Source organism: Oncorhynchus gorbuscha, linkage group LG01 (genome assembly GCF_021184085.1).
Source record: "Oncorhynchus gorbuscha isolate QuinsamMale2020 ecotype Even-year linkage group LG01, OgorEven_v1.0, whole genome shotgun sequence".
Classification (NCBI taxonomy): domain Eukaryota; kingdom Metazoa; phylum Chordata; class Actinopteri; order Salmoniformes; family Salmonidae; genus Oncorhynchus; species Oncorhynchus gorbuscha.
The window spans coordinates 5,947,132-5,960,342 of NC_060173.1; the positions used below are offsets into that span (position 1 = coordinate 5,947,132).

A 13,211-nucleotide genomic window follows, 5' to 3' on the forward strand; every position below is an offset into this window, starting at 1 on the left:
TGTCATTTCAGCTTGGTAACTTTCATCTGTAAATGCACATCAACTGAACTTCAGAATAAGAGTTTGACCTCTGAATGCTTTTAGATCACTGATGAACTCACTGTTGCCCGTTGAAACTGACATCATGTAGATTATGTTAAAACAGCAAAAGATTGATCTCAAGATGATGCATTTTTTTAAACTTATGTGTTTTTCCTCAAGTCTTCGCACAAAAGTAGCAACTGAATGCAGGTGAAGTGAAAATAAAATTAGTTCCCAATTTTTTTTTAAACTGAACTAAAAAAAGATTGATCTCTGAATAAAATGAATCCCATTGGATGTAGTTAAGTGATTACAAACTCCCGTATCATTTACTTCCTGTATTACTATGTATTTTACACATCTAAGAGCCAATGGTTTTCCACATCTGAGATCCATTGTTGACTAGACTGGGAACTCACTGTAATCCGTTGACGCTGACGTTACCGTTGGCCAGCTCCACGAAGGTTCCATCCAGCTTCAAAGAAACCTTCATAATAATAATAGTAGTTTTATTTGACAGACGCCTTTCAGGACCCTCAAGGTCACCTTACATTAAGATCATAGAGCAATACAAACTATTAATCAATACTGCAATTTAAAAACAATTAATCAATAGTGAAATGTACAACAATCAAAGGACTGATCACAAAGGAATACCTTGGTGATGGTGGGCAGCCCATCTACCTCCCCGCGCTGCAGCTGAATGTTAAAGGCCTCGTAGCCGCTGCTGCTCTTACACAATGACGACAGCACGTAGTTACAGGTGTAGGGCAGCTGGAAGAGGTCTCCATCGTAGGTTTTGTAGTGGTAGTTACCCCATGTGCTGCAGACCTGCCCGTTATGAGTGGGACTCACTCCTGCTGCATGGGGGGAAATGTACAGTATAGTTGCACCATTCATGTCTGAATATAAGATGCATAATATAACAGTAGAGTAGAATATAGATATTTGAGTATTTGGTGACATATATTCAACAACACAAATTACCTGATACGATTTGCAGTTTGGAATCATATAGACTCCCAATGGAAGTCATGTCTGGAATCATAACTGGAAATAGACAGGGAACAAGTCTTATTTTGCTTGTAACCCAGCTCCTCTTTAGTTCCTCAACTAGGCTACATGACTTAATCTAAAGTGAGAATAAATTGTATTTCGTCATATCTTTTCTTACCAGTCTCAGAATGTGCAGCAGATAGTCCGAAGAGCAGAGCGATCCACGGCTTCACCCATTGGAGTGCCATGATGGTTCTTCTAACGAGTCGTCCTGGTCCACCTGAACAGGTACTCTTCCTGTTCCTACTGATACCGTGAGGCACCAGGTGCCTGCTTTTAAACTACTACACGCCAGGACATCCCTTGATGATGCGGGGATAATTGATTCTGTATCTAAGGAGGGGACTGATCAAACTTTAGGTGTTACCATTTTTCTGTTTGTCTGTTTGTCAGAGGTAGGATTACCTTTACTGTAATTGACATTGTGTACTGTATTAATTATAATAATTTTTACATTTACATTTAAGTCATATGATGATCCCTAGGTAACTATCGATATTCCTGATATGTAGGGTACGTCCCAAAAGTGTCCATATTCCCTATACAATGAGTGTACAGAACATTAAGACTCCAGGTGAAAGCTGTGATCCCTGATTGATGTCACCTGTTAAATCCACTTCAATCAGTGTAGAAGAAGGGGAGGAGACAGTTTAAATAAGGATTTTTAAAGTCTTGAGACAGTTGAGTCATGAATTGTGTGTGTGTGTGCCATTCAGAGGGTGAATGGGCAAGACAAAATATTGAAGTGCCTTTGAACAAGGTATGGTAGTAGGTGCCAGGGCACCGGCTTGTGTCAAGAACTGCAACTCTGCTGGGTTTTTCACACAACAGTTTCCCTTGTGTATCAAGAATTGTCCATCACCCAAAGGACATCCAGAGACAACTTGACACAACTGTTGGAAGCATTGGGATCGACGTGGGCCAGCATCCCTGTGGAACGCTTTCAACACCCTGTAGAGTCCATGGCCTGACGAATTGAGGCTGTTCTGAAAGTGAAAGGGTGACGGGCAACTCAATATAAGGAATGTTTTGTACATTCAGTGTATAGTGAACAGAGTCCTCGTGTATGGTGTAGGGTATAGGGTGCCATTTGGGCACATATTGATTACAGTAAACTCTTATCTAAACTGTGATGAATGGACAGACTCATCAACCTTCTACAGAATCTTAGATTGTTTCATAAATCTTTAAAGGGCCAGTCTGTGATATTTACAGCCATTTATGCCACAGACATGTTTGAGTGGTTACGTTTCTCCAGCCCTATCCCTCAGCTTTTATAGCAAACCAAGTGACGGGGCTGCCATTTAGTTATTTTTCAAATGAAGGAGTGGGCCTTTTAATGACTAATGGATGATGCGCTGTCCATCTGTTTATGCTGGTTTTTATGGTTTTACCTGGTTTATAATATATTGTATGACATCATACTTTATGTATGTTATGCATATGTTCAAATAATCCTTTAAAACCTGATGACATTAACTTGTTGGAACTTCAGTGTGAAAAACTTAAATTGTCATGTTTCATTGCCTGTTATTGGAGAAGAGGGATGAAAGTTTGTGTTAGTCTTATTATGGACATAGTCTCATTCACAGCCAGGACTCACCACCAGACCACAAAGTTGTAGGATCAATCCCAAATAGCACCCTACTCCCTAGCCCCCATAGGGCTCTGGTCAGAAGTAGTGCACTATATAGGGAAAGGGGTGCATTCATTGGGACGCATTCTTATAGATGTCCTACAGTTGTTCAAGCTCTGGGGTGTGTCTACAGATGATTTGTTTTTGGTTGGAGGAAGCGTATCATCACCAACTCCACCACTCAGTCATTTCTAAGTACTCAGATCTCTAATGAACCATTAAAAGGACATGACCAAATATTGACTTAGTAACATATTTACAATTCATCATCAGCTTTTGGTGAAGCAGAAGATGTCAAGCTCAGCTCAATTATACTGAAATATTTCAGGACTATACTTGTACTAACAGGATGGCTGTTGTGTTAGAACACAGTAGTGATACTTCAGATAGAACAGAGTAGTGGTACTTCAGATAGAACAGAGTAGTGATACTTCAGATAGAACAGAGTAGTGATACTTCAGATAGAACAGAGTAGTGATACTTCAGATAGAACAGAGTAGTGGTACTTCAGATAGAACAGAGTAGTGATACTTCAGATAGAACAGAGTAGTGATACTTCAGATAGAACAGAGTAGTGATACTTCAGATAGAGTAGTGATACTTCAGATAGAGTAGTGGTACTTCAGATAGAGTAGTGGTACTTCAGATAGAGTAGTGGTACTTCAGATAGAGTAGTGGTACTTCAGATAGAGTAGTGGTACTTCAGATAGAGTAGTGGTACTTCAGATAGAGTAGTGGTACTTCAGATAGAGTAGTGGTACTTCAGATAGAGTAGTGATACTTCAGATAGAGTAGTGATACTTCAGATAGAACAGAGTAGTGATACTTCAGAGTAGTGATACTTCAGATAGAACAGAGTAGTGATACTTCAGATAGAGTAGTGATACTTCAGATAGAGTAGTGGTACTTCAGATAGAGTAGTGGTACTTCAGATAGAGTAGTGGTACTTCAGATAGAACAGAGTAGTGGTACTTCAGATAGAGTAGTGATACTTCAGATAGAGTAGTGATACTTCAGATAGAACAGAGTAGTGGTACTTCAGATAGAACAGAGTAGTGGTACTTCAGATAGAACAGAGTAGTGATACTTCAGATAGAACAGAGTAGTGATACTTCAGATAGAGTAGTGGTACTTCAGATAGAGTAGTGGTACTTCAGATAGAGTAGTGGTACTTCAGATAGAGTAGTGGTACTTCAGATAGAGTAGTGGTACTTCAGATAGAGTAGTGGTACTTCAGATAGAGTAGTGATACTTCAGATAGAGTAGTGGTACTTCAGATAGAGTAATGGTACTTCAGATAGAGTAGTGATACTTCAGATAGAACAGAGTAGTGATACTTCAGAGTAGTGATACTTCAGAGTAGTGGTACTTCAGATAGAGTAGTGGTACTTCAGATAGAGTAGTGGTACTTCAGATAGAGTAGTGGTACTTCAGATAGAGTAGTGGTACTTCAGATAGAGTAGTGATACTTCAGATAGAGTAGTGGTACTTCAGATAGAACAGAGTAGTGGTACTTCAGATAGAGTAGTGGTACTTCAGATAGAGTAGTGGTACTTCAGATAGAGTAGTGGTACTTCAGATAGAGTAGTGGTACTTCAGATAGAGTAGTGATACTTCAGATAGAGTAGTGATACTTCAGATAGAGTAGTGATACTTCAGATAGAACAGAGTAGTGACACTTCAGATAGAACAGAGTAGTGACACTTCAGATAGAACAGAGTAGTGACACTTCAGATAGAACAGAGTAGTGATACTTCAGATAGAACAGAGTAGTGATACTTCAGATAGAACAGAGTAGTGATACTTCAGATAGAACAGAGTAGTGACACTTCAGATAGAACAGAGTAGTGATACTTCAGATAGAACAGAGTAGTGATACTTCAGATAGAACAGAGTAGTGATACTTCAGAGAGAACAGAGTAGTGGAACTTCAGATAGAGTAGTGGAACTTCAGATAGAGTAGTGGAACTTCAGATAGAACACGGTAGTGGTACTTCAGATAGAGTAGTGGTACTTCAGATAGAATAGAGTAGTGATACTTCAAATAGAACAGAGTAGTTATTCAAATAGAACAGAGTAGTTATACCTCAGATAGAGTAGTGGTACTTTAGATAGAACAGAGTAGTGATACTTTAGAACAGAGTAGTGATACTTTAGATAGAAGAGAGTAGTGACACTTTAGAACAGAGTAGTAATACTTTAGATAGAAGAGAGTAGTGACACTTTAGATAGAACAGAGTGATACTTTAGATAGAAGAGAGTAGTGACACTTTAGAACAGAGTAGTGACACTTTAGAACAGAGTAGTAATACTTTAGATAGAAGAGAGTAGTGACACTTTAGATAGAAGAGAGTAGTGATACTTTAGATAGAACAGAGTGATACTTTAGATAGAACAGAGTGATACTTTAGATAGAACAGAGTGATACTTTAGATAGAACAGAGTGATACTTTAGATAGAACAGAGTGATACTTTAGATAGAACAGAGTAGTGATACTTTAGATAGAACAGAGTAGTGATACTTTAGATAGAACAGAGTGATACTTTAGAACAGAGTGATACTTTAGATAGAACAGAGTAGTGACACTTTAGATAGAACAGAGTGATACTTTAGATAGAACAGAGTGATACTTTAGATAGAAGAGAGTAGTGATACTTTAGATAGAAGAGAGTAGTGATACTTTAGATAGAAGAGAGTAGTGATACTTTAGATAGAAGAGAGTAGTGATACTTTAGATAGAAGAGAGTAGTGATACTTTAGATAGAAGAGAGTAGTGATACTTTAGATAGAAGAGAGTAGTGATACTTTAGATAGAAGAGAGTAGTGACACTTTAGATAGAACAGAGTGATACTTTAGATAGAACAGAGTAGTGATACTTTAGAACAGAGTGATATTTTAGATAGAACAGAGTAGTGACACTTTAGATAGAACAGAGTGATACTTTAGATAGAAGAGAGTGATACTTTAGAACAGAGTAGTAATACTTTAGATAGAACAGAGTGATACTTTAGAACAGAGTGATACTTTAGAACAGAGTGATACTTTAGAACAGAGTAGTGACACTTTAGATAGAACAGAGTGATACTTTAGATAGAACAGAGTGATACTTTAGATAGAACAGAGTGATACTTTAGATAGAACAGAGTGATACTTTAGATAGAAGAGAGTAGTGATACTTTAGATAGAAGAGAGTAGTGATACTTTAGATAGAAGAGAGTAGTGATACTTTAGATAGAAGAGAGTGATACTTTAGATAGAACAGAGTGATACTTTAGATAGAACAGAGTGATACTTTAGATAGAACAGAGTGATACTTTAGAACAGAGTAGTAATACTTTAGATAGAACAGAGTGATACTTTAGAACAGAGTGATACTTTAGATAGAACAGAGTAGTGACACTTTAGATAGAACAGAGTGATACTTTAGATAGAACAGAGTGATACTTTAGATAGAACAGAGTGATACTTTAGATAGAACAGAGTGATACTTTAGATAAGAGAATACTTTAGATAGAAGAGAGTAGTGATACTTTAGATAGAAGAGAGTAGTGATACTTTAGATAGAACAGAGTAGTGACACTTTAGATAGAACAGAGTGATACTTTAGATAGAACAGAGTGATACTTTAGATAGAACAGAGTGATACTTTAGATAGAACAGAGTAGTGATACTTTAGATAGAAGAGAGTAGTGATACTTTAGATAGAAGAGAGTAGTGATACTTTAGATAGAAGAGAGTAGTGACACTTTAGATAGAACAGAGTGATACTTTAGATAGAACAGAGTAATACTTTAGATAGAAGAGAGTAGTGACACTTTAGATAGAAGAGAGTGATACTTTAGATAGAAGAGAGTAGTGATACTTTAGATAGAAGAGAGTAGTGATACTTTAGATAGAAGAGAGTAGTGATACTTTAGATAGAAGAGAGTAGTGATACTTTAGATAGAACAGAGTGATACTTTAGATAGAACAGAGTAGTGATACTTTAGATAGAACAGAGTAGTGATACTTTAGATAGAACAGAGTAGTGACACTTTAGATAGAACAGAGTGATACTTTAGATAGAACAGAGTGATACTTTAGATAGAAGAGAGTAGTGATACTTTAGATAGAAGAGAGTAGTGACACTTTAGATAGAACAGAGTGACACTTTAGATAGAACAGAGTGACACTTTAGATAGAACAGAGTGATACTTTAGATAGAACAGAGTAGTGATACTTTAGATAGAAGAGAGTAGTGATACTTTAGATAGAAGAGAGTAGTGATACTTTAGATAGAAGAGAGTAGTGACACTTTAGATAGAACAGAGTGATACTTTAGATAGAAGAGAGTAGTGACACTTTAGATAGAACAGAGTGATACTTTAGAACAGAGTGATACTTTAGATAGAACAGAGTAGTGATACTTTAGAACAGAGTGATACTTTAGATAGAACAGAGTAGTGACACTTTAGATAGAAGAGAGTGATACTTTAGAACAGAGTAGTGATACTTTAGAACAGAGTAGTGATACTTTAGATAGAACAGAGTAGTGATACTTTAGAACAGAGTGATACTTTAGATAGAACAGAGTAGTGACACTAGATAGAAGAGAGTGATACTTTAGAACAGAGTAGTGATACTTTAGAACAGAGTGACACTTTAGATAGAACAGAGTGACACTTTAGATAGAACAGAGTGATACTTTAGATAGAAGAGAGTGATACTTTAGAACAGAGTAGTAATACTTTAGATAGAACAGAGTGATACTTTAGAACAGAGTAGTGATACTTTAGAACAGAGTAGTGACACTTTAGATAGAACAGAGTGATACTTTAGATAGAACAGAGTGATACTTTAGATAGAAGAGAGTAGTGACACTTTAGATAGAACAGAGTGATACTTTAGATAGAAGAGAGTGATACTTTAGATAGAACAGAGTGATACTTTAGATAGAAGAGAGTAGTGATACTTTAGATAGAACAGAGTGATACTTTAGATAGAACAGAGTGATACTTTAGATAGAAGAGAGTAGTGATACTTTAGATAGAACAGAGTGATACTTTAGATAGAACAGAGTGATACTTTAGATAGAACAGAGTGATACTTTAGATAGAACAGAGTGATACTTTAGATAGAACAGAGTGATACTTTAGATAGAACAGAGTGATACTTTAGATAGAACAGAGTGATACTTTAGATAGAACAGAGTGATACTTTAGATAGAACAGAGTGATACTTTAGAACAGAGTGATACTTTAGATAGAACAGAGTGATACTTTAGAACAGAGTGATACTTTCGATAGAACAGAGTAGTGACACTTTAGATAGAACAGAGTAATACTTTAGATAGAAGAGAGTAATGGGCAGCTGTTGATAATGTTTTGTACACTCAGTGTGTATCATAATGTAATGCATCACTGACTTGACGGCCAACTTCAAAGCTCATAGAGGGTACATCTTATTAAAACTAAACTTTGCCAGATGAAGTACAAGCACTTCTATAATAAGCCAAACAAGGGGCATAGGTTTTTGAAAGTTGCATTTTAATAAGATAATCAAGCATAAGTTTCTACATTTCTACATTTTATATATCAGTCATTTCGTCTGTTAGCTAAATAACAGCTATTTGATGCAGGGTACCAAAAACAATTTATCCGCGTATGTCGATTAAGGCTCCTCCCACCTCTTTGGGGGTGGCAGCGTAGTCTAGTGGTTAGAGCGTTGGACTAGTAACCGGAAGGTTGCGAGTTCAAACCCCCGAGCTGACAAGGTACATCTGTCGTTCTGCCCCTGAACAGGCAGTTAACCCACTGTTCCCAGGCCGTCATTGAAGATAAGAATATGTTCTTAACTAACTTGCCTGGTTAAATAAAGGTTAAAAAATAAATAAAAATTGATTCCTCAAAACATGCAGAAGACACTTTTTGGTTGAATCCATTCAGTTTTGCAACTGACTAGGTACAGTGCCTTGCGAAAGTATTCGGCCCCCTTGAACTTTGCGACCTTTTGCCTCATTTACTGAAAGTAAAGGGGCTGAATAATTTTGCACACCCAATTTTTCAGTTTTTGATTTGTTAAAGTTTGAAATATCCAATAAATGTCGTTCCACTTCATGATTGTGTCCCACTTGTTGTTGATTCTTCACAAAAAATACAGTTTTATATCTTTATGTTTGAAGCCTGAAATGTGACAAAAGGTTGCAAAGTTCAAGGGGGGCGAATACTTTCGCAAGGCACTGTATCCCCTTGCCTTTGTCCTTCTCCACACCTTCTCCACACCATTATACATGATCCATCTAAAAATACACTGAAAAATACCTGGTATTGGAGGGAGACACACCATTACACATCATCCATCTCAAAATACCATACAAAAGATATTCTATTGGAGGGAAACACAGGGTACCTGTGGTGTAAAGTACTTCAGTAAAAATACTTTAAAGTACTAAAGTATTTTGGGGGGGGTATCTGTTCTTTACTTTATTCTTTATATTTTTAGCAACTTTTGCTTTTTACTTCACTACATTACGAAATAAAATAATGTACTTTTTACTCAATACATTTTCCCTAACACCCAAAAGTACTCGATAAATTTTGAAAGGAAAATTGTCCAATTAGCACACATCAACAGAACATCCCTGGTCATCCCTACTGCATCTGATCTGGCAGACTCACTATCCACAAATGCTTCACTTGTAAATTTGTGTTGGAGTGTTGGAGTGTGCCCCTGAATATCTGTAAATAAATAAAAAAGACCTCTCCCATTTGCTCCTCAGTATTGGGAAATAACTATACCTTTGTTACAGAAGGTTTTGCTGCCCAAAAACATCAACATCCAACAATGAACACTGGGTCAATCTATTTCAACATTCTAATGGGGGGGGGAAATGAGAGATGGAATATGGAAAGATTATGTCTATTTTGTGATAAAGACATTATAATGGAAACATTGTAACCTGAAGAGCTTTCACACTGTGTATATCAGATTATATCAGATCTAGCGACTCCTTGTGGTGGGCCAGGCGCATGCACGGTGACTTCAGTTGCCAGTTGTACAGTGTTTCCTCCGACACACTGGTGCAGCTGGCTTCCGGGTTTAACGAGCAAGTGTGGCTTGGCAGGGTTGTGTTTTGGAGGACGCATGGTTCTTGACCTTCACCTCTCCCAAGTCCATACGGGAGTTACAGCAATGGGACAAGACTGTAACTACCAAGTGGATATCAGGAAATGGGGGAGAAAAGGAGGTTAAAAGTACACACATTAAAATATATATATATATACTAAAGAAATGCTAAATTATGGAATTCAAATACAATTTCTGTTGGCACTGAAACTGCTCCAAACTCCTACCTTAATCTCCCATGATCCTGTCTCTCCCTGGAGCTGGACCCTTCTCACTGTCTTCTCCACCTTGATCCTGTCTCTCCCTGGAGCTGGACCACCCGCACTGTCTTCTCTACCTTGATCCTGTCTCTCCCTGGAGCTGGACCATTCTCACTGTCTTCTCTACCTTGATCCTGTCTCTTCCTGGAGCTGGACCATTCTCGCTGTCTTGTCTACCTTGATCCTGTCTCTCCCTGGAGCTGGACCATTCTCGCTGTCTTGTCTACCTTGATCCTGTCTCTCCCTGGAGCTGGACCATTCTCGCTGTCTTGTCTACCTTGATCCTGTCTCTCCCTGGAGCTGGACCACCCTTACTGTCTTCTCTATCTTGATCCTGTCTCTTCCTGGAGCTGGACCATTCTCACTGTCTTCTCCACCTTGATCCTTGCTCTCCCTGGAGCTGGACCATTCTCGCTGTCTTCTCCACCTTGATCCTTGCTCTCCTTGGAGCTGGACTATTCTCGCTGTCTTGTCTACCTTGATCCTGTCTCTCCCTGGAGCTGGACCACCCGCACTGTCTTCTCTATCTTTATCCTGTCTCTTCCTGGAGCTGGACATGTCTCACTGTCTTCTCCACCTTGATCCAGTCTCTCCCTGGAGCTGGACCATTCTCACTGTCTTGTCTACCTTGATCCTGTCTCTCCCTGGAGCTGGACCACCCTTACTGTCTTCTCCACCTTGATCCTAGATCTGGACCATTCTCACTGATTTATTAAATAAACCTTTTTGAATTAAGATGGAATCACGACGTAACTTATAACGTTGTAAATCTAGGGTTTCCCATCAAACTAATGATGGAGCTATTGTGATGTATTAAAATAATTGAAATATGCCACTTGAGAAAAGATCATTTGCTTTTATTGCAAGGCGCAAGATCTGGTTTTAAGTCAATAAATGTCGATTTAACTTGTTGGCTACTAATCTATTCCTTTTGCTCATGTGAGAATCTCTGTGGAGACACATGTGAGAATCTCTGTGGACTTATAGGGCTCTTTTCTGAATTGGGAATTGGGTTGTTATGTGCCAGATCTTAAGACTATAAACCATTGTAATTGGGTTTTTTGCAGGATTTCTTCATCATTTTAATAGCATTTGGCCTATGATATTTACTAAACTATGGGTTTCTGATTGTAATTCAAGTATTGGTATGTTTTGCCTGGACAGATAGTGTTTGTTTGAGACGTAAACTGAACGTTTTAACAGCTTGCTTAGTTCAAAATGAAAAGCGAATTTATTCAAAATAAATAGTGAGGCGATTTCAATGTAATACGTTGTCTGTTGCCTGTTTTGACTACTGGAATAATGTATTGAGATTGGAGTCATATTTAAATAACTGAATCAAATATTGGACAGTTACCTACATCTAATTCATTCTAATAATAGCGGATAGGTAATTGCGATAGAGCCCTGACCATGATCATAATTGATATCGAAACATGGTTATTACTTATTGCAGGATACAACTGCAATGAATTGAAGTTGTGGGTAGTAAATAGCTGTAGTATTGTGCTGATAAGGCAATTTATATGCTTAAAGGTAATGATTAAAGAATTTCACCCTGAAACATAACTATTAGTAATTCTTAGTTTATGTAGGATGTATAATGAACGTAAAGTACTAAACGCAAGTCCAATAAGGTTTGGTAGAGAAATGTGAGGGAGAGAAATGTGTGTGACTAAGAATATACGGAGAACAATTCAACTGTGTATGAACTAGAACTCTGAAAAACTTACAATAGGATAGGGAGTCCTTTCAAGGTTCCCCTAATCTCGAGGGGATGGCACTGCCAGTTTGGTAATGAACAGTTGTGAGAACCATGGGAAAGGATACATTCTACCTACTGTTCCTGTGTATGTATGTGTGTAGGCTATCTACTGTTTGTGTGGAGGTATGTGCGTAAATAGGCAGTGAGTTATAAAATGGCATGTCTTTGTATAGTAGACTTTAGAACGTTCTCGTGAAGAAACTGTACGAACCTTTTGCATAAGTTGCCTTTGCCTAATTATCATTAAACCCAGGGTCTTACAAACCTCGGGAATTAATCTAAGCTTTAATAATTGTTAGTTATTATCATTAGGATTGAAAATTCTCGTGACATGTGCCCATGGAGCTTCTTATGGATTGACTGATGTATTTTATACATTTAGCACACTACATGTTACTTTTAAAGTCTTGGACATTTCATAAGCGTGAAGCCAAAAGAGAAGAGAAAGTTGCCAAGTTGGTTTTTTAACCTTACGATAGAGTTATCCGCAGAACGTTGTTTGAGAATGGGTTATATTATTTTCCTACTGGTAGGAATAGAAGAGTTCGTCGTGCTCGCTGGGCTATTTCAGGCTATAAGGGATGCAGTGGGACATTTGTAGTAGATGTCTAAATAGTTGAATCGGAAACGTTCTTTGATCATTTCTGATTACTGTTGTTGGTTTTATAGTTTAGGTACCAAAGGAAGTTAAAGTATTCTTAAATTCTTATATTCTTATAATTATAATCTGTTTCATATAAGGGCACACGGCGAGACCCAAATGCAGACACAGGAGGCAGATGGTTGTGGTCCGATATTTATTATACCAAAAGGGGTAGGCAAAAGGCAGGTCGGGGACAAGCGAGAGTTCATAAACCAAGTCAGAGTCCAAACAGGACCAGGTGATGGGTCAAGGCAGAGTGGTCAGGCAGGCGGATTCGGCGTCAGGACAGGCACCTGTCAAAACCAGGAGGGCTACGAAAAAACAGAGACTGGGAAAAATAGGAGCTAGGAGAAACGCTGGTTGACTTGGCAAAACAAGACGAACTGGCACAGAGAGACGGCAAACACAGGGATAAATACACCGGGGACTAATGGGGAAAACAGGAGACACCTAGAAGTGGGTGGAGACGATCACAAAGACAGGTGAAACAGATCAGGGCGTGACAGTTTCCATTACGTGGAACAGTCCTCCAGTCATTAAAGTGGATTGCAGCTTAGTTTTGGCTATTGCGCTGATAAAACAGCACCAACTTTTTGAAGGTGCTAGATCTGTTAAACGAATAGGTTTATATGTTTACTAACTTAATGCAACAGATTACTATGATAATACTACCGGAAAAGGGCACAATCGAAGGTGAAACAGCATTTGTTTACATTTGTTGTTG

General features: G+C 38.1%; 1 protein-coding gene across 1 annotated transcript in view; it reads right to left on the reverse strand.

Moving 5' to 3' along the window:
• Positions 1 to 1,314, reverse strand: part of LOC124038772 — a 133,569-nt gene extending 132,255 nt beyond the window's left edge. Inside the window, exons 1-4 of the mRNA XM_046354862.1 lie at positions 1,196 to 1,314; positions 1,009 to 1,071; positions 679 to 881; positions 441 to 508 (exon numbers count right to left, since the gene is read on the reverse strand). Coding sequence (XP_046210818.1) covers positions 441 to 508; positions 679 to 881; positions 1,009 to 1,071; positions 1,196 to 1,265 — 404 coding nt within the window. The 5' untranslated portion in view covers positions 1,266 to 1,314. The remainder of the gene's footprint in view (positions 1 to 440; positions 509 to 678; positions 882 to 1,008; positions 1,072 to 1,195) is intronic.
• Between the last annotated feature and the right edge of the window lie 11,897 nt (positions 1,315 to 13,211).